This window comes from Dermacentor variabilis, chromosome 9, assembly GCF_050947875.1.
Source record: "Dermacentor variabilis isolate Ectoservices chromosome 9, ASM5094787v1, whole genome shotgun sequence".
NCBI lineage: Eukaryota > Metazoa > Arthropoda > Arachnida > Ixodida > Ixodidae > Dermacentor > Dermacentor variabilis.
This window is the reverse complement of record NC_134576.1, coordinates 151,686,566-151,706,835: the sequence shown is the minus strand read 5'-3', so window position 1 is coordinate 151,706,835 and position 20,270 is coordinate 151,686,566. Positions and strand designations below refer to the sequence as shown.

The 20,270-nt window shown below is 44.8% G+C and overlaps 1 protein-coding gene across 1 annotated transcript in view; it reads left to right on the top strand.

The window, feature by feature from the left end:
- The first annotated feature begins 11,780 nt into the window (after positions 1 to 11,780).
- The window catches only part of LOC142557841 (uncharacterized), a 108,395-nt gene continuing 99,905 nt past the window's right edge, over positions 11,781 to 20,270 (top strand). Inside the window, exon 1 of the mRNA XM_075670042.1 lies at positions 11,781 to 12,160. Within this exon, the coding sequence (XP_075526157.1) occupies positions 11,914 to 12,160 (247 nt within the window). The 5' untranslated portion in view covers positions 11,781 to 11,913. The remainder of the gene's footprint in view (positions 12,161 to 20,270) is intronic.

Genomic DNA, 20,270 nt, shown 5'->3' with positions numbered 1-20,270 from the left:
AGGTTCAAGGAAGAAAGTGTTGAAGAGGGCGAAAAGTCGCGATCGTAACGATGACATATAAATCGCCCAGCTTTTTTCTGTATAGCTTCTAGTTTATTAATCTCTAACTACTTATGCGAGCTCCAAACTACAGATGCATAATCAAGAACAGGGCGGATTAGAGATTTATACATTAGTAACTTTGTGTCTTTAGGAGGTCGGGTTAGCGTTCGCCTCAAGTAACCTAATTTTTTTAGTGCTTTACTGCATATGTATCAATGTGTTTGGACCATGACATGTTATGCGTAAAAATGACACCAAGATACTTATACTCAGAAACCTTATCTACAGCACGGCCATCGAACGAGTAACTGAAAAGGGAGGGGGAAGATTTGTTGCAGAAATGCATCAGAACGGTTTTATTGAAATTAATGTTCATTTGCCAAGTGTTACACCAATCGCAAAATCTAGAAAAAGACTCTTGAAGGCGATAATGATCATTAGAAGATTTAATCACTTCATATAGAACGCAGTCATCAGCATAGAGACGGATGTTAGAAGAGCGGTGAAGTGGCAAATCGTTTATGTATAATAAAAAAAAGAAGCGGCCCAAGGACGGAGCCTTGGGGCACACCTGATGTCACATCAACAGTAGCGGAGTCAGTCGAACTGTAAGAGACGAACTGGGAGCGAAATGAGAGAAAGCTTAAAATCCAGTGAACTAAATGAGGATTATTCAGTACAGCATTAAGTTTAGCAATAAGTTTAGAATGTAAAACGGTGTCAAATACCTTCGAGAAATCTATGAAAATGGCATCAACCTGGTTGCCTACATCAAGGTTAAATTAAATCGAGTAGAACTTGTTGCTGGGCGAGTTGGTTGGGATCTAAAGAATACATATCTTTTCGTACTCTTCCTTCCCAAGTCTTTATTTTTCCTTTTTTGGCGCAACAATGTATTCGTTAAATTAAATGTCATGCGTGAACTCAACTAGCTGCGTTATCGTGCTGAAACCGCGCCTAAACCCATGCTGCATATTAGACAGTAAATTGTTTGATTCCAGAAAGAGCATGATGTGCTTATGAATGATGTGTTCCAACATTTTGCATGACTGTGACGTCAGTGAAATTGGTCTGTAGTTCGACAAACACTGCTTATCTCCAGGTTTATAAAGAGGGAGCACTTTGGCTAACTTCTATGAAGAAGGTACAGTAGAGGATGATAAGCACTTTCTGAATATGACTGAAAGATATTGATGACCACAACGAATAACGAACAAGGAACGCGTTGTGTATCCCGTCCGGACCGGTGCATTTCTTAACATCCAGGTTTAATATAAGGTTGAGGATGCCTTCGCAGTTTATCTCAACGTCACTGATTGCTTCAGAAGAAACTATATTGGTAAGTGTCGGGATAAGGTTGTTATCGGAAACAAACACGGATTGGAAATACTTGTTGAAAGCCTCGGATATCACCGTCGGGTCGTTGATGACGTCATTATCCATTCTGAAAGAAGTGGATGAAGCATCGCGAGGTAAAATAGAACAATATTTTCGTGGGTTAGTTCTTAACAAATTGTGCAGGCGAACGCGAAAAAGAAATCCTTGGCATTTTGCAACTTAAGATTGAGTTCATTCTTTGCCTTAACATATCTATCCAACGCCATGGGATCAGCGCCTCTTCTGGAACGCCTTAACCTACGAACGCGACGGGACAAATGCAAGATGTCACAAGTCATCCATGGAATGTTAGACTTTCTTTTCTTAGTTTTGATGAGCTCAAAACGTTCGATACATGATTTGACAAGACGCTCAAAGTAATTAGCAAGGCAGTTGACGTCCTGGTTGTCTGCAAGTGCACTAAACGTATCGAAATGATGAGATAAGACATCAGTAATAGAATTGTCGTCCGCACGAGTGAAATCAGGGAAACTAGTAAACGTGTAGGGGGATTTAGAAATTGGACAGGAGAGTGGCACTAAAACGCCTTTATGGTCTGAAATACCATCAATTACCTCGCAAGAAAAGTCACGTTCGGCTAGGTTAGCGCTTAAAAAAACTAAGTCAAGGACGGAATTTAATCTGGTTGCACTAGGAACAACCTGGGTGAGGCCAAAGGACAAGGAAATGTTTATTAGTTCTTTACAAATAGCTGTGTCGCGACCGACTACAGACAATGAAGGCCATTGGATGCCAGGGGCGTTGAAGTCACCCATACAGATAAAACTAGACGAAGCAATGTTAATCTCGCTCATGAAATTTGCAACAGCATGAAGAACATCAAGAGTAGAGCCAGGGGGACGATATATAACACTAATCACAATACACCGATTATGAAGGTAAATTTTACACCACACGGATTCTCTTTTTGGAGGAGAAGGCAGGATGAGAATCGTAGATCCGACCGGATAAGCAGTGCCATGCCACCACCAGTACCGCAAATCCTGTCTAAGCGCACGGAAACAAAACCGGGTGGAGTGAACTCAGATTCGTAAATACCATTGTGCAGCCAAGTTTCTGTGATGCCGATAACACGGGGGGAATGATTAGATATAAGGGACAATAAGTCAGGAATTTTTTTTAACATTACTACGAGCGCTTATATTTAAGACAACAAGGTTCTCAAAACGGCCAGGATGAATTCAGGAAGTGGATGGAACGGAAGTCAAACGGCCAGACTCAGAAGAAACACGTTGAGCGGGTGCCATTACTAATGAGTTTGAACTGTCATCCCAGTTATAACGAACCTTGTATATGAAAGCATGATGATATCTCAACTTCACAACAGAACCGCTGTCCCGAAAAGAGGCTGATGCGTCCCAGATTTTTTTTCCGAATTAACCGAACCCTAGAAGAGAAATCTTCTTTAATGACGAAATTTGAGCCCTTGAGTTTTGAGACGTTCCTAAGAACCTCGGTGCTGTCGCTGAAGTTAGAAAGTTTTAGAATGACGGGACGAATGTGACCAGTGCGTGCTCTACCGAGCCTGTGGCAGCGCTCAATATGAGGGCAGCTAGTCTTCAGGTGCTCAGTAAACACAGATGAAACTGCAGTCAGCAGGGCGGTAGCGTTTTCATTCATTGCTTCAGAAATACCGTGTATTATCAGATTGTTTCTACGAGAATGATTTTCAAGACAGTCATTTTTTAAGACCAAGTCCGTTACCTTAGTAGTCAAGGCATTTATTTCAGTACGTAAATCACACAGTAAACTAGAGTCTTTAAACATAGGAGTGGATTCTAGTGCATGAACAGGCGACTCTGAAACATCAAAGCGACGCGCGACTGACTGTTGAAATGACTTAATTTCCGCAACATCTCGTGCCAACTGAGTCTGCCCCTCCAATAATTTAGAGAACATTTCGGATACCGAAGGGTCGTTTTTGTCATGGCTATCAAAGGAAGGGCAAGCATCATCATTCTCATCGAGAGCGGAACCGGATCCACGCCTAGACTTAGACCGAGGGCCCGGGCCAGGATTGATGTCCACATCTCCGCTCAAGAGTAGACAACTTGCGCAATACAATGCATGGGAGCAGCAGGATACAAGACGTTGTGGGCAAGGGAGCAGCAGCAGAAAGCAATCATCAGATCGGATACACTCGGCATCAGAATAGTAACATACCTGCATGAAGAACAACCAGCGATTAAACATGGTGCCGGTGCCGCTGCAGCCTAGCCCACTGAAGAGTCGATCCGCGCGCTGGACATTTATACCGTCGGCTGTTGACGTCACAGACCGAGAGTTGTCGATGATTGGCTGATCAAAGGACAGGACACCGGGGTGACTGGCATGCTGTATCTTGAAGTGGGACACGCCGAGGTAATCGCATATGGTAGCGATAGAGCAATTCCTGGGCAAGCACTCGATGACATCTACGTGCTCGATCGCGAAGGGAGCCAAGTGAGACGAAGCAGTTCCAAGCCATGTGATGCCGCAAAGGCGGGGTACAGCAAGGAAGCCGAAGAACTGCATGAAGAACAAGCAGCGATTAAACATGGTGCCGGTGCCGCTGCAGCCTAGCCCACTGAAGAGTCGATCCGCGCGCTGGACATTTATACCGTCGGCTGTTGACGTCACAGACCGAGAGTTGTCGATGATTGGCTGATCAAAGGACAGGACACCGGGGTGACTGGCATGCTGTATCTTGAAGTGGGACACGCCGAGGTAATCGCATATGGTAGCGATAGAGCAATTCCTGGGCAAGCACTCGATGACATCCACGTGCTCGACCGCGAAGGGAGCCAAGTGAGACGAAGCAGTTCCAAGCCATGTGATGCCGCAAAGGCGGGGTACAGGAAGGAAGCCGAAGAACTGCATGAAGAACAAGCAGCGATTAAACATGGTGCCGGTGCCGCTGCAGCCTAGCCCTAGCAGTGTGACGAAGTACGGAGTCAAAAACCATCTCCCATATCGCGTGTGGCAACCTCTTTTTCGTAAACGATTTTTTTCTTAAAACGGTACGCCCTTTTTTGTCACTTAACGTCCATCGCAATCACCGAAAGCCTGTTCAATCGATCTCTGTGAGCGGAGCAGCCTTTGCTAATTCGTTCGACTTACATTTGAAGGCACTAAACGCGCGGCGCGTTAGTCGGCAGTCACGTGGTATTTTTAAAATTTCTCGCACCTTATAGAAAAGCTGGAAAAAAAATTAAAGAGGGCAGTTACCTCAGCATAGATGAAATAATCCGACGTTTCCGATCAAGCGCTACAACTTTCGTATTGAAAATTTTTCGCTAGGGTTGTAATTTTAAAATTTAATAAAGCAAACTTTGTTAATTACCCTGCTTAGTGGATTAAAAATATATATACAATGGCGTGCTTCGTATGGCTCAGAAGAATACTGCGCCAATTCGACATGCGTAGCGCCCATGTTTGTTTTCTCAGTATTTGGCCCAACTTAGCTGAAACACCCTGTGTATGTGAGTATGTTTATCTGTGTACATACGCCTGCAGCAGTGGCGTAGCCAGAAAGTTCGTTCGTGGGTGGCTCACGTTGCAGCTCGGCCTCTTTAGCAGCTCGGCCTCTTTAGCTTGGGCGCTCCTATCTAAATACATGTAGAAAGAGAATTCGTTTTTCTTCGCAACCACCGCACCAAATTTGACGAGGTTTCTGGCATTTAAAAGAAAAACATAAATTCTAGTGACTGTTGGTTTTGATTTTTCATTTAGGTTGTCATTTCTTTCTTAAGAATTGACCAAAATCGCAAATTTTCAGAAAACGACACTATCAAGTTTAAAACTCAGTAACTCAACAAAGAAAAATTATATCACAATTCTGTGAATTGCATATAACAGTGCATCTACAGCGGGAAAAATTGATAAGTTACGCATGAATTTAAAGAAATTAAGTATTATGGAAATACGGCTTCTGTAGAACCCTTGTACATAACGCAGCCAATTCACGTAAGATACAAATTGACATATCGAATTTGTCTTCTTTGAATGGTCTAATGGATGCTGTTTACAGAACCGCTATATCTATTCTTGATGCCGAGCTATTAATTTGTAAACTGCGTGCTTCTATTTTTTCGAACTATCGAATTTTTCAAAGTATCTTAAACAAAGTTCAGGCCCTAAATCGAAATTCCGCTTCCAACAGACACTATAATTTAACTTTCTCCCTCAAATGCAACAAATTTCATTAAAGCGATTCAGGGGTTATGTCAGAAAGGCGTTTCTGCGTTTTACATGTATTTGAATAGGCGCATCGGAGTTGGGTCCGAGCTAAAGCTTCCTCTTAAACAATTTGTGTAGGGATCAACTACATTAATAATAACTGCATTGCCAAAGATGCTGCAAACGAATTCTTGAACGCTACGCACTGTCAGTACAAGTGAAGTATACTCGTCTGTGCCAAAAATTGTGCCCAAAATAACTGATATCAATGCTTCCATGTTTTTTGTCTATTTAATAAGTAAAGAAAATATCACACAAACTTTAGAACTATATCAGTTCGAAATCAGCAAAGCAGTGCATGCCGCTGATATGAAAAATGTAAAGGCCATGAAATGAATAAGTTGAGGACGAATATGTTAACGAAACTTTGTCATTCAAAATCCTTGTTTACATACTTGTACATTTGCAACGACCAGTGAAAAATCTCAATGGCGCTGTCATTTGTTCTAATGTATTACGCAGGAGCAGCTGTCAGCGGTCGTGTATCGTGAGTAATTCCACCGAAATTATAGTCGCATCAGAGAGCAAGTATAAAAAGCATGAGTTCTGCAAAATGTACGAGGGCGAGTCAAATGAAAGTGAGCCAATGCGAATATATGACCAACGGGGTACTTTATTTAACAGTAGCCTCCATGAGCATTTAGACATTTGTCCCATTGACTAACGAGTCGCGTGATTCCCGTCTCATAAAGCTCCTTGGGTTGCCGCTTCAAAAAGTCTGCAACTGACTCTTTCACGTCATCGTCCGACACGAATCCGCTTTCCTTGAGCTGTTTTTTTCGGTTGCTCCAAAACGTGGAAGTCGCAAGGCGACAGGTCTGAGATGTATGGCGGATGTTGCAGCGTTTCCGCTTGAACTTCGCCAGTTTTGTATTAACGACATCAGTGACGTGGGGACGGGCATTGTCGTGGAACAAGATGACCTTATTCGTCAATGTTCCACGCAGTTCGTTCTTGATTGCGACACGCAGCCGGTCCAGCGTTTCATAATATCGGAAACAATTGATAGCCTCTTTAGATTTAGCAAATTCTCTCAGTAATGGCCCCTGACGATCGAAAAAAAAAAGTCAACAACACCTTTCCGGCGGAAATGACGGCCTTTGCTTTCTTTGGAGGTGGTGAATTCGAATGTTTCCACTGTAAGTTCTGCCGTCGTGTTTCAGGCTCGTAGTAGTGGCATGATGGTTCGTCCCTGATCACAACTTTCTAAGTAGAAACAGTTTAGGATCAACAGAGTAATATGAACACGAAAAAAGCTTTATATATATACAAGCACAATATGAAACGCACCGAAAATAATTGTACATAAAACACACAAGAAACCAATTAGCACAATGTCAATCAGAAAGGGAAAGCAAATATTTTTTCATGGCACTTTTAAAGCAGTTTAATGATCTGAAGTTTTGCGCGATAGTGATCGTGTTAGGATGTGCATTTATAAAGGATGGGACTAAGTATACTAGTTGTTTTCTACCGTAGCTGGTCCTGCAAAATGGAACTCTAATATGGTCATGCCTGAAGTTGTATTGGGTGCAACTTGAGAGGTGGTTTTGATAAAAAATGAGTGAATTTTTCTCGAGTTCGCCTCGTATGTATATAGCGAGCTTAAGTTCGTACAGTTGATTAATTTTTAAAAGTGCATGTTTTATGAAAAAAGGTGCCGTGTGATCGCGGGGTCCAAGGTTCTCAACACAGCGAACTGCAAGTTTTTGGAGACATATCAATCGATCCAAGTTTGATTGGAATGTAGTCCCTCATACCAGCAGGCAATAACTAAGGTGGGACTGAATTAAAGCATAATACAGACGGCGTTTCAACCAAGTAGGAACAAGGTATCTAATCTTAAACAATATGCCTATTGACCTACAAATGCTAGAATGAATCTTCGTTACATGAGGTGTAAAACTCAGGTGCTCAGCAAAAAGCACTCCTAAAAATTTTAAAGCTGAAGTCCGCTCGATTACACAACTATTGAACTTTGCACAAAAAGCACAGTCATCAGGCCTATTTCTAGGCTTAAAAACTACATATTTTGTTTCATTGACGTTTAACTGCAGGTGGTTCGCTGATAACCAAACTAAAAGTTGATCTAACCAATTATTAGCTGTAATTTCTAACACTCGTAGACTGTCACCTGAGAAAAACAAACTTGTGTCGTCAGCATACAAGACTATATCTGGAGTAAGCGGTATGTTTACAATATCGTTTATGTATAGAATAAAGAACAGTGTACCCAAAAGTGACCCTTGAAGGACGCCGAGTGCAATTTCTTTCTTGTGTGAACAAAACCCATTATAACACGTGTATTGCTGTCTGGTAGTGAAATAATCTTGAATCAGTTTTAGGGCCACTCCGCGAACTCCGTAGCATGACAGTTTATTAAATAGGATGGTGTGTTCAATGGAGTCGAAAGCTTTTCTAATATCCAGGAAAAGACCAACCGTATATAGTTTGTTCTCGATGTTACTAAGGAGTCTTTCTTTCATCTTAACAAGTGCTATTTCAGTAGATCTGTGTTCACGGAAGCCAAACTGTTGGTCCACAAGGGCGTGGTTTTATCTAGAAATTTAGTTAGTCTGCACTTTACGAGTCGTTCCAACACTTTTGAGAAAAGCGGTAGTGTGGATATCGATCTATAATTATTTAAATCAGCGACAGAGCCTCCCTTATGCAATACAATCACTTTGGCAATTTTCATAGAATCGGGAAAAATGCCATTCACGAAAGCACTGTTACAGATATGGCATAATGGAGCCGAGACAACATATAATAAGCGTATCCGGCAACTGAAGCGCCCATGGCCCATTGCTTTCCGCTAAAGAAGTAACAAAATCGAACTTTCACCATGCTGCAATTCGCTGCGCCGCAACAGTATTTCTCTTTTTCCTTTCATAGGGGGGGGGGGGGAGGTGGAGGCACCGAAATGAAAAAAAACGCAAAGGGAAGTATGTTGGCCACAATCGAATGCTTACTTTGGGCACCTAATGTGGCTACTAAAGGAATATCGAAGAAAACGCGAGACGCTTGGTCCACCGAAAACCATGCGCATACTGCTGCTCGGTATCCTAAACTGGCGAGACAAGACTTTCTGGAGAGGCTGCGCTCAAGCGAATGCGGTGCAATCCGTCGAGTCCCCACAGTGATGGCGGCGAGCGACCATTGTTTCTTTTTCTCGTCTGCTAGCTAGAAAGTGTCCAAAACTCTGCTAGGCGAAAATGCATTCGGCCAGAGAAAACCGAACGCGCACCGAAGTGCGCAGCGCAGTGGTCGGGGCAACACGAGAAAAATGCATGCGCTCTGGCTGGCTCTGGCAGCCTGTGAGTAGCGAGTACAAAAAAATTGAAGAGGCTCATTGTGTCCTCGCGAATAAAAGTCAAAGTAGGAAAAAAATAAATAAGAACTTAGTTACCTTAGTGTCTTGGCATGGATGCTTTGGCGCAGGTGAAAAAAAAATGTTGGTATTTTTTTTGTGTGTGACATGACGCCGCGAATGAACCACCACAACGCTTCGTCTCATGGGACCTCTCTGCGTGCATTGTGAACTTGTCTGATAGTGTGTTGATTTGGCTTGTCTCGTTGTATGTTCCTATATAAGACTTTGGAAAAGTCAATGCGCCTTTGGCGTCAAATATTTATAGGAACATTAAACCGACAAAGTTCCGAAATTGAAAATCTAAAGCACACGTTTGGAAATGTCAATGCACCTTTCGCATCAAAAGGTTATAGAAATTTATACGCATAAAGTTTCGAAATTGACATCCACGCGCTCCGTAGATTCCTCGGCCTCCGCGAGATGTCGCGGCGAGCCCGTTCGCCATCAAAACGCCTTTGAAACTTTGTGCTCGGAGGGGGCTGCTTGCGTTATGTGACTCCCGGTGCATGGGCGTTGCCACGAAATCCAGCCCGAGTTCGCAATTTTCGAGCTGAAATGTCTTTTCAAGCGTGAAAAAGGCATTCTAGACAAAATCGAAAATGATTTCCGGCGCCGGGGGTTGTTTTGGTCGGCGGTGCATGCATGCACCGCCGGATGGACAGCGCGAAAAAATTTTGGGGGGAGGGGGGTGAAGCCCCATAAGCACCCCCAACCAACACCTCCCCCCCCAACTCCCCGCTGGCTACGCCCCTGGCCTGCAGTGTGTATATGTACTGCGGGTGGGTGAGTATTCCAAGTTTCGAACAGGAATCAAGCAACTATTCCATTCACATTCGAAAATGAACTATTCGGAAGCTTTCAGTTTTGAAAACTAACCAAATATTTCGCAACTACCGACTGTTAAAGTGTAGTTACTGTCCTCCTTCCGCTAAAAAAAAAAGCATAGCAAATTATCACAAGTTGAACAATGACAAAAGTTTTCGAGGCAAACTAGAAACAAAATTAGTAACACAAACTTTGTTTACGGTTTAGCCGCGGAAGCCTACATGACAACCTGTGATTTTTGCTTGCAGTCTGTCATTTAGCATTTTTTGGCAGTCCGTAGTCATGTAGCAGTTGAATATTTTACGCTACAACCTATGATCTATATCACGACGCATCAATACGGTGGACATTTAAGCAGTGTAGCGACGCGCCATATCGCTGAATTATTGACAAGGGCGGCCGAACCAACATTTTGGTATTCCTGACAGCTTTCACCTTTTTTTCACAATGTGTGGCAATCATTTATTTAGTGTTTTTTTGCAAATCTAGTGATAGAGCAGCCATTCATTCCTGGAAAGTTCAATTGCAACCTGGTTATAAAACTGTTGAGAAGCTATTCGTGCAGTTTTCTCAACTGGCAATTAGTGATTTCGTGCTTAAGACTTATACTTTGTCCCTGATAGTTAGATGTCATTCTTGCACGAGTCAGCGCAGGCGTGGTGCCCAATTACACCAAAATAAATATTTATTCTGTAAATATATGCGTCTGCGTTGGATATTCAATTTGGTACTCGATGCTTATTATTCCTACGTATTCGATTCGTATTCGGAAACATTGGTATTCGCCCATATCTAATATGTATATTCGTATAAGTATGTCGATTATATACGTATATGGGCGATCAATCCTAAGCTTTATTGAATTTTTAAAGATTGCTTGTTGCAGGTAGCATAATTATAGTCCTTAAGCTGGATTACTCAGGGGCGGACATGCATGCGAAATCGAAACACATATTCAATTAATAACAAAAATTAATTCAATTACTTCTTAAGTGATTACGGCACATATTGCAAATTTAGAATTGTAGCCGGTCAGTTTTCAAGGCGTATCCATTTGGAATGAATTTCATAATAACGCCATTTCTGAACTACGTTCTCAAACTCGCCGTAAAAATGCAGCGTTCCACCTACTTTTTTAACAAAACGGTCTTTTATTCCTTGGAGCTCAAAAGTAACTGAAACGCCAAGGTATTTCGTGCCACAGTTTGGGAAATAATACGTCGAAACTGGTGTCCCCCTGGAAATTAAAGTGGATAAGCCTTGCAAATTCACCGGCTACAATTTGTAAATTGCAATATATGCCTTAAAATAATTATCTAAAGAGATCATTACTAATTTTTAATTAGTCGTATATGTGTTTAAAAGTTCACACGCTATTTATACGCCCGCCTCTTGGAATAACCCAGCTCAAGGACAAGAATAATGCTATCTGCCTACCATAGGTGACTTTTAAGATTCCGTAAAAATTAAAAATTATCATCCCGCATAATATTTCCGATTTTCAGCCTATCAACATGTGCAGGATCGTTACATTGGGATAAGACATCTCAACTTCATTGTAAAGTACGCGCGTTCTATCCTACCGATATGTGTTCCTTTTTTGTTCCTTAGCTCTTTCAGGCATTTCTGCGTCATCATACAAGCTGAATGGCTCATTTATTGCGCTAATTTTGCAATTAATTGAACATGTATAACATTACTGTAGACAAAAGGCATGAGTGAATACTCTTTCTTTTCTTTCATTTTCTGACTCGCGTAGTTGTTTTCTTTATATTTCGTCCGTTTCTACATTCCCTTCGTTATGTGTTGAACAATCATTGATGCGCCCTCTTCTCTCAGCCCTGTAGCAATTACTAACGGCACTAACTGACAATGAAATATTATGGATATTACTTGGACAAGGAACGATCACGCGCGACTGCGAAGCGAACGCTTCGGAGGGCGTCGAACGGCCGCCAGCCGCGCTTCGACCCGCCGGTCACGTGACGCCGCCGCACCGCGGCGACGCGTGCAGTGCCCGACGGCGGCAGAAGCAGCGCGCAACTGCCAAGCGCAGCATGTTCGCTCTCGTGACGCCGTCACCGCCGCCGCCGCCGCCGATTATACTCGTGCAGCAGCAACGCAGCGAGGAAGCGTCGCCACGGCTGCGACGCCGCAACAGGGACAAGGCGTTCCCCGTCGAGGAGTTCGTGGACGCCGTGCAGCAACACCGCTTCCTCTTCGACCGCAACGAGCCGGAATTCAAGAACGTCGCCATGAAGGAGGCCATGTGGGAAGCCATCGGTCAGCAGTTCGGAATATCAGGTAGGCGCCGGAATGCGGCGCTTTCCGGCCTCGCCGCTCGGCGGCTGCAGAGAGAGCGGCAGCTGCGCGGAGGGCTTTTCGAAAGAGCTCACAGCGCATTCCTCCAGGCCGCGAAGCGCGCCCGGTTTGAATTAGAGGTGTGCGCCGTGTTACTAGAGGGAAATCTGGCGCTGCTGCGATCTGGTTAATTACTGTGGAGACGAAGGAGACAGTTTAGGTTTTAGTTTTAGTGCAGCTAAGTCCGGTGGGATGTTTTTAAACGATACAACTGATCAGGAGCTTACAATACCAGGCTATGAAATACCCCGAGTGGCCGAATACAAATATCTCTGGGTATGGATAAGCAAAGGGCAGATGTACACGGAAAAGCACGAACAGTCTCTCATAGCTAAAGGGCGAAGAGGTGCCGGGATAATCAAGCATAGGGCATTGTGGGGGTACAGCAGGTATGAGGTACTGAGAGGTATTTGGAAGGGAGTAATGGTGCCGGGGCTTACTTTCGAAAATGCGGTCCTGTGTTTCAGGGCAGAGGTTCAGTCGAGACTAGAAGTAAATCAGAGAGCTGTGGGAAGATTAGCACTAGGTGCCCACGGGAAAACCACAAACGAAGCAGTACAGGGAGATATGGGCTGCGCATTGTTCGAAGCACGGGAAGCTCAGAGCAAAATCTTATACGAAAAGTGCCTGCGGAAATTGGACGATAACAAGTGGGCAGCTAAGGTATTTAAATACCTATACAGAAAGAGCGTTGACTCAATGGTGGAAAAGAACTAGGAAGCCAACCAGTAAGTATGCCTGACACGAGGACGAAGAAAGACAGAGCATTAAACGACTGGTTAAAAACGCGGAAGGTAAAAATTGGATAAATTCAATGGAAAAGAAGCATAGTGTTGAACTATATCGAGACTGGAAACAGCAGATCAGAAAGGAAGCGTTTTATGATAACTCAAGAGGCAATGCCCTTCTCTTTCAGCTAGGTCAGGATGTCTTAGAACGCGGAGCTATAAAAAGAAATTTAGCGAAGAAGAAGATCGACACATGTACTGTGTGTGGTAAATCTGTAGAAACAATAGAACACCTCATACTAAAATGTGATGGTATCAATCCCGATGTCGATGCGGCCACAGTCACGCTTCCTGAGGCCCTTGGGTTCAGAGATAAGTTTTAGAATAGGGGCCCCAATAGTTTGGGGCCTCAAAGAGCTTTGCGGGTGTTAGCGTTGGGGCACGTAGGAGTGAAGAGCTTTAGAATAGGGTTTGACGTTTGCGGATAGCGTCTTGCGCTGACAGCGCCACTACGGCGTCAAAGAAAAACTATTAGAAATAATTAAATAAAATATACCATTTTATGATAGGAATAATAATTTTTACTTGCTTGTATTCGCGTTTAAGTACAATTTAGAGGTTATTCTCTGTAAGCAGCAAACGATTAGTTGCGCTTAGTTTTGAGCGAACCAACTTTACTAGCCTTCACCAGCCAAGCTTAGCCGTGTTAGGCCTACGAGCCATAAAATCCACAACCGAATTCAAAATCAGCGGCGTCTAATGAGTCAATCTTCATAACACACGCTAGTTGAGAGAAAGCGATAACCGCACTCACTTCTCCTAGCTTGCGAACTTCACGCGTTACCGCGAATCGAACCCAGTTTTGTGCTAGGTTAGAGCCGTCGCTTCGATGGGTGCCGCCATGTTTGCCGACGCAAAGCTTTTGGGGCCGCTATTTGGGCTCCCGCTAAATCGGTGAAATAGCGTTCCCAACGCAAAACCCAAACGGAGTTTGCGTCTTGCGCATGCGCAGTGGCTTCGACGCTATTTCTTTGAGGCCCCAAAACGTTTGGGGCCCCTATTCTAAAATATAGAGTTTTAGAACAGGGGCCCCAATAGTTTGGGGCCCCACAGAGCTTTGCGGGTGTTAGCGTTGGGGCACGAAGGAGTGAAGAGCTTTAGAATAGGGTTTTACCACAGAACACCTATACAAACTTAGAGAAGGGAAACTGTACCTTCCACAGTGCTACGGAAATAAGCGTAGCGGTGGCGTCGTGAACTAAAGTATGTGACCACAGGTGGCGCTGTACAACAGGAAACGGAAACGGGGTTTTGCACAGTATGGTCGCTGTACCTACTGGGTTCTGGCTGCTGCGCATCGATCGTGCTCCCGCCAGTTAGGTTGCTGTGTGGCAAACGTAGCGCCTACAGATGTATGTAGGCGCTACGTTTGCCACACAGCAACCAAACTAGCGGGAGCACGATCAAGGCGCAGCAGAATATATGTAGCGCTGAGTCATATCGAGTTAAGGCACACTCTGAAGTGACTTTTAAGGGCGTCCCGAGCGGTTTTTCGTTTATTACGCCGCCGTTACCCCGAGTTGTGCCGCCGCGCTCCAGCTGTTGCATTTCGTGTAGGGCTACTGACAGAGTGCGGTTTCCAGGTGGCACGATGGCCTCGACTGGAATAAACGCACACACCAAAGATTGAGTAAGCTTGAAAATATTTTATTTGCATTTTACAAGTACAACAAAAAGCACACGTCTACGGATCCACACAAACGCGGTTACATAGTCAAGAACATAGTCAAGAAATGGCTCATTACGGGTAGCACAAACGCACAAGAAAGAAGACCTAAGCTACAAAACGTACAGTCGGCTGCTAAACATAATAATTTCCCTGTCACCGCGTGTCACTTTTATACAGCATCTTTAGAGCACTACCAGGCCGGGTAATTTGGCGGAAAGAACGCAACAGCTTACGGCCGTCAGCTGCCTCTTCCTTACGGGTGTCATAATTATCCTAATCTCCGCATCAACGTCGTGCAAGTCCGCATACAGGTATCTGTATCTGAACCATATGTGCCAGCTTAATACATGTGTAGTGAAATTATGATAACCACTGCGTCTTATCAAACGTATTGGTTTTGCAAATGCGCATTACAGCTGACGGAACGACATACTGTAAGTGAAGCACAAGAGAACAAGGACAAAAGGAGGATGCAACACTTGAAGAAGAAGTGAAGAATTAGTAGGCGTACAGCAAACAAGCGATGACGGAGAACACACAACGATGCATCGGGTGTTCTGTGACATCGGTTTGCGTACTTACGGTGTTATGGAGATCAACGGCATAAAAACATACATTCAAGCGTATTCCGTCAACATCCGCCGCATTCATTATGATAATCAACGCCTAAACAAAATGAGGCACTATTTTTTGCCAAGAGTAGACCTCTTTACAGCAAGTCTGTGTAATGACTCGCAGACGAAACCAGCATGCTTTCGAAAATGTTTTACCGCCGTAGTATTCGAACGCCAACGGCCAGGAAACACATCGATACCAATAGGCTGTCGGCTGTCGGTGGTTAATCAAGTACAAAAACCTTGACGCTATGACTAAAAAGCAGCTTCAACAATCAAATTTTTAAAAAAATCAACTGCCTATTTGCCTGCGGTAAAAAAAAAAAACATCCTTAGACACCTCGATTGTTCATGTCAATGGTTTGTGTAAATTAAAAAGTTTAGCATGTTCAGCGCCCCTAGCAGAGAAAGCACAAATTAAAGTATTCGACCAAATTACAGTAGCTCCACTTGCGCGCTTACGCTGAAACGCGCCTCGATTGATTTTTCGCCCTCTGTGGCCATTTGTTGAACTTGAGTGTGTGCGGGGCCTGGTTTTACGTTTGCGGATAGCGTCTTGCGCTGACAGCGCCACTACGGCGTCCAATAAAAGCCATTAGAAATAATTAAATAATATATACCATTTTATGATGGGAATAGTAATTTTGACTTGCGTGAATTCGTGTTTAATTACAATTTGGAGGTTATTCTGTAAGCAGCAAACAATTAGTTGCGCTTAGTTTTGAGCAAACCAACTTTACGTGTCTTCATCAGCCAAGCTTAGTCGGGTTAGGTCTACGAGCCATAAAATCCACAAGCGAATTCGGAATCAGCGGCGTCTAATGAATCAATCTTCATAACACACGCTAGTTGAGAGAAAGCGATAACCGCACTCACTTTTCTTAACTTGCGAACTTCACGCGTTACCACGAATCGAGCCCAGTTTAGTGCTGGGTTAGAGCCGACGCTTCGATGGGTGCCGCCATGTTTGCTGACGCAAAGTTTTTGGGGCCGCTAGAGCGTACGCTAAAAAATAGCGGGTCGTCACTGCGCATGCGCTGAACGCTAAACGAAATAGCGGGCGTACGCAACGCAAACAAGTTAGCGTTAGCGTTTTTGCGGGGTTTGCGGAGTTTGCCTAACGTATAGTGAACTAGAATATATTCTAGTGGCGCGAACGGCGACGCCCAGGCACGCCGTTTCGCACTGACGCCGCGAGGTGGCGCCACTGCAACCTTTTCTAGCAAAGGTTTCAATGTATTCCGGCTATTATCTTGCATATGCCGATGTTTCTGTGCGCTTATTTAGTACGAAACGGCGATTCCTTCCTTATGGAGATTTATTTGGAGCTGCACCTACGTTAGAACGCGTTAAATTCGAAATTGAGCTTGCCTTCACGGCTGCACTAGCTGCGGAAGTGCTCACCCCTTGTAATTTACTGGCGTTAGCTGCGGCTGATATCGGACGAGTGATCGCACACTACAAAGCATCCTGGCCACGGCAGGTGCTACAGGCAGTGCATTCTGTCCAGCCGTGCAGGACCCGCTTTCTTAGAGGGCAAACTCAAGTATCAGCGAGAAACTGGCGACGCGCGGTTCCTTAGAGTGGCCGGCTGACAGGCGCGCGGGTTTTCGCTTTTCTCGTTAGCCGCGCGCGTCGGTTCAAGTACCATTTTTTTCTCCTTTTTTGGAAATAAAGCCCATTATTGTAGTATGAAATTCGGCATTTTCAGACCAGCATCCGCGAATTCTTCATTAAGCAGGATACCTGCATATTGTTAGGCAGCTTCGCAATTGCAAAGCTGCTCTTGAGAGCAGCTTTGAGATGTTACGTTTTTTTTTTAGACAGGTAGTGATCACAAACAAAACGTACGTTTTCGGACCTAGCCACCCGGGTATTTTTAGTGGTGTCATATCAGTGCTCTCTTTTCAAGGAACATCTGTTATAGACCATTTCTACAAGCTACGCACCAACATTATTTTCATTTGTGATGATCATGCACAACATGCAAAAAATACGAGGAGGGCAATAAAGTTGTGTTTAAGCACACGGCAAGGTTTCACGCCGGCAAATTTTATTAGCATCGCACAAAAGGCAAGAACAACAAGGCAAGACCCAACGTTATCAGTTAACAATGCTTCAATTTCTTTTTCTAGAGTGAAACTAAAGATCGCATGATCTAAGAGCATCTACTCAACTTCAGGTGCTTTGAAGCGTGACGCCTCTTGTCATTGCTTTGATTAATACTCTTTGTGAAAAAGTGCATGCGAGTGGTTACGTAGAAAGCAGTCATTTCTGCTGCAACATTTTGACAGTGGTCCGCGCACCCAAGGCTGTAATTTCGCTTAGCTGTTAATGTACTCAGCACATCCAAAATGCTGTCTGAATGCAGCTCGTTTAAGCTGAAACATGCTGTAAAGGCATTCTCAAGGTCAGCCACAAACTGATACAGCACACTTGCAGGGTACAAAAGGCCCCCGTTGTCCTTAAGGAGAGTGAATTGAGCTAAATTTAATACCTCCGACTTTGCTAATCAATAGGAGATTGAGGCATTCCTCACATTTAGTCCTGAGGATACATTTTCTGGCTACATAGCCAGCCATATAAAATATAAGTCTGCTGTCGCTTGATGCCACAGCACACGATGTATGGTCGGACTCTGCACTGAGCATTGAAGTATCTGCAGCATCAATATTGCCCACATCGTACATAAATCGGCACCAGTACTCAGGGGAAACTTCTAAACTACGAAGTGCACCAGTCGTGAACGCTTCAGTTCCCGATGAGTCCACAATTTCATTGTCGTCGTTCGCTGCGCTACTGACAGAATCCTGGCGCTTCTTCTTATTTGTTGACACGCTTGCTGGAGCTGGTCTTTTCCGCTGAGTCCTTGCTCTCACGGGCTTCACGGAAAGATAGGCCGGGCAACCAGGCAAGAGCGTAGGCACCGCGTCAGGTGCCAGCGATGGCTTACCGCGTGGAATCCGCACTTGGCTGCCGTTGATCACATGAACGTAGTCGCGCAAAATGAAATGCGGCTCAAAGTGGTGCTCACATACCGCAGCGGTTTCTGTGAGAGGCTTGTCCTGTCTTCGCAAACTCCGCTCCCACTTTTTTCGATGCTCCTCGTCCCTCGGAGCAGCAAACAAAGATGCTTTGGGAGCACCCGGATAGCCGCCTCGGCATCCCGGAGCAAAACAGTGAGAGTCCGTCTTTCTCTTTGCCATTGCGTACTTCACATGGTGCTTTCGAAGAGATATAAGACGTCTTCGTTGGTGCTACGCGAAACACACGTGAAAATTTAAGGCCACAAGCAGAAAAACGTGCGCAACGTACCGAACGCAAAGCCGCAAAGACTTCGACCGACGCGCGCGCGGTCCTAGAAAAGAGACCTGCAGCGCCACCAGCGGCCGTCAATGGCGTCCGGCGTGTCAAAAGCGCCCATTTCCCTTCCGTTCGCGCCACTAGAAAGTATTCTAGTTCACGAGTCGAAACCTAACAAAAGAAACATTCGAGATGTCAGCGCCACCTATCGCTACAGGCGCGAAATAGCCGCAACGACGGCATATGGCCTCTGAGATCCGATGATATCGCCAGCCAACTAAAATTGCAGAAAACGTGCGCTGCTTAGCGTACGCTATATAATAGCGTATAGCGTACGCTATAGTTACGTACGCTAAACTAAAACTGTCTGCTATTTGGGCTCCTGCTAAATCGGCGAAATAGCGTTCCCAACGGAAAACCCAAACGCAGTTTGCGCATGCGCAGTGGCTTCGACGCTATTTCTTTGGGGCCCCAAAACGTTTGGGGCCCCTATTCTAAAATTGTCTAATAATAGTCATGAAAATAAATATGCGGTGGAAATTAGCAAAAGGCAATAGGAGGATTGGTGGCTCAAAAGCAGAGAGGTGACATAAGGTTAAAAGGGTAGGAAGACGTATTTAAAGAAAGTCGAGAATGTTAATAACACACAGCACAGGTGCATAAATATAAAAGGCAAAATAAAAAGCTGAGCATGGTGGCAACTGCCATCACCCTGTTTCAAAGGGGACGCTCCTACCTTTCATCTATCCATGTAGGGCACGGAGAAGAAAAAAACTGAGAGGCCCTGACGTCACTCTTTGTGAAGCTAAAGTGAAGCCAGAGGTAGGCGTTGCTCATGGCGTTGCTCTGCCTACCGGGCCAGCTCTCCTCTCTTGTTTACATTTCTCGCGAAACCACGCCGCGCTGCGCGAAACCGTGGTGCTCGGACGCGCGCGCTCCGCAGCAATACTAAACAATCGTTAGCATGATTCCGCCAAAGAGGGCAATATTTCCCGCGGATATTCCTTCGTCCGTTGCCATTGCCGTGGTGCGGTACATTGTGTACAGCGTTTCATGCGCGTTCATTTCACGAACTTTAGTTCCTCGTGTCCTACCTGGCCACAGCAAGATCTGGGAGAGCACGGTCCAGCTAACGCAGCGCAACAAAACACGGAGACCAACGCGAACCTGCCCGCACAGCGCCTTTGTCACGGTACGAAACCTACGGAGCAACATGTGTGAGCGCACAGAACCAAAACAAAGCCGCCATTGTGGCCCGAAAGGCGTGGCCGCTTCGGCAAAGAAATAAAAAATCAGCAAATAAAGAGGAGAATCTACTACGTCATTTCCTCCACACTTTTCTCGTAGCGCGCAGAGAGGATAGGGCCTCTCCTCAGTTTCCTTCCTCCATGATGTAGGGTGCCTCGATGCGCGCCATGATGTGCGCACTCCCCTCCGCCGCCATGTAGGGCAGGGCATAGAGTTTCCTACAAAAATTACTAGAGGGAACTCTGGCGCTGCAGTCGTTGTCCCACCATGGGAATGATGGCAAGTACATAGATTTGTCCGATCTTCATGCTTGTGGATTCAGACGTTCTAGTGGCTTTGTATATTACGCTATATAAACCTTATTGTCGTATATTTCGGCGCAATCTATATTCTTCGAAGTGCAGAAGACATCGGGAACGCGTACAATTGCT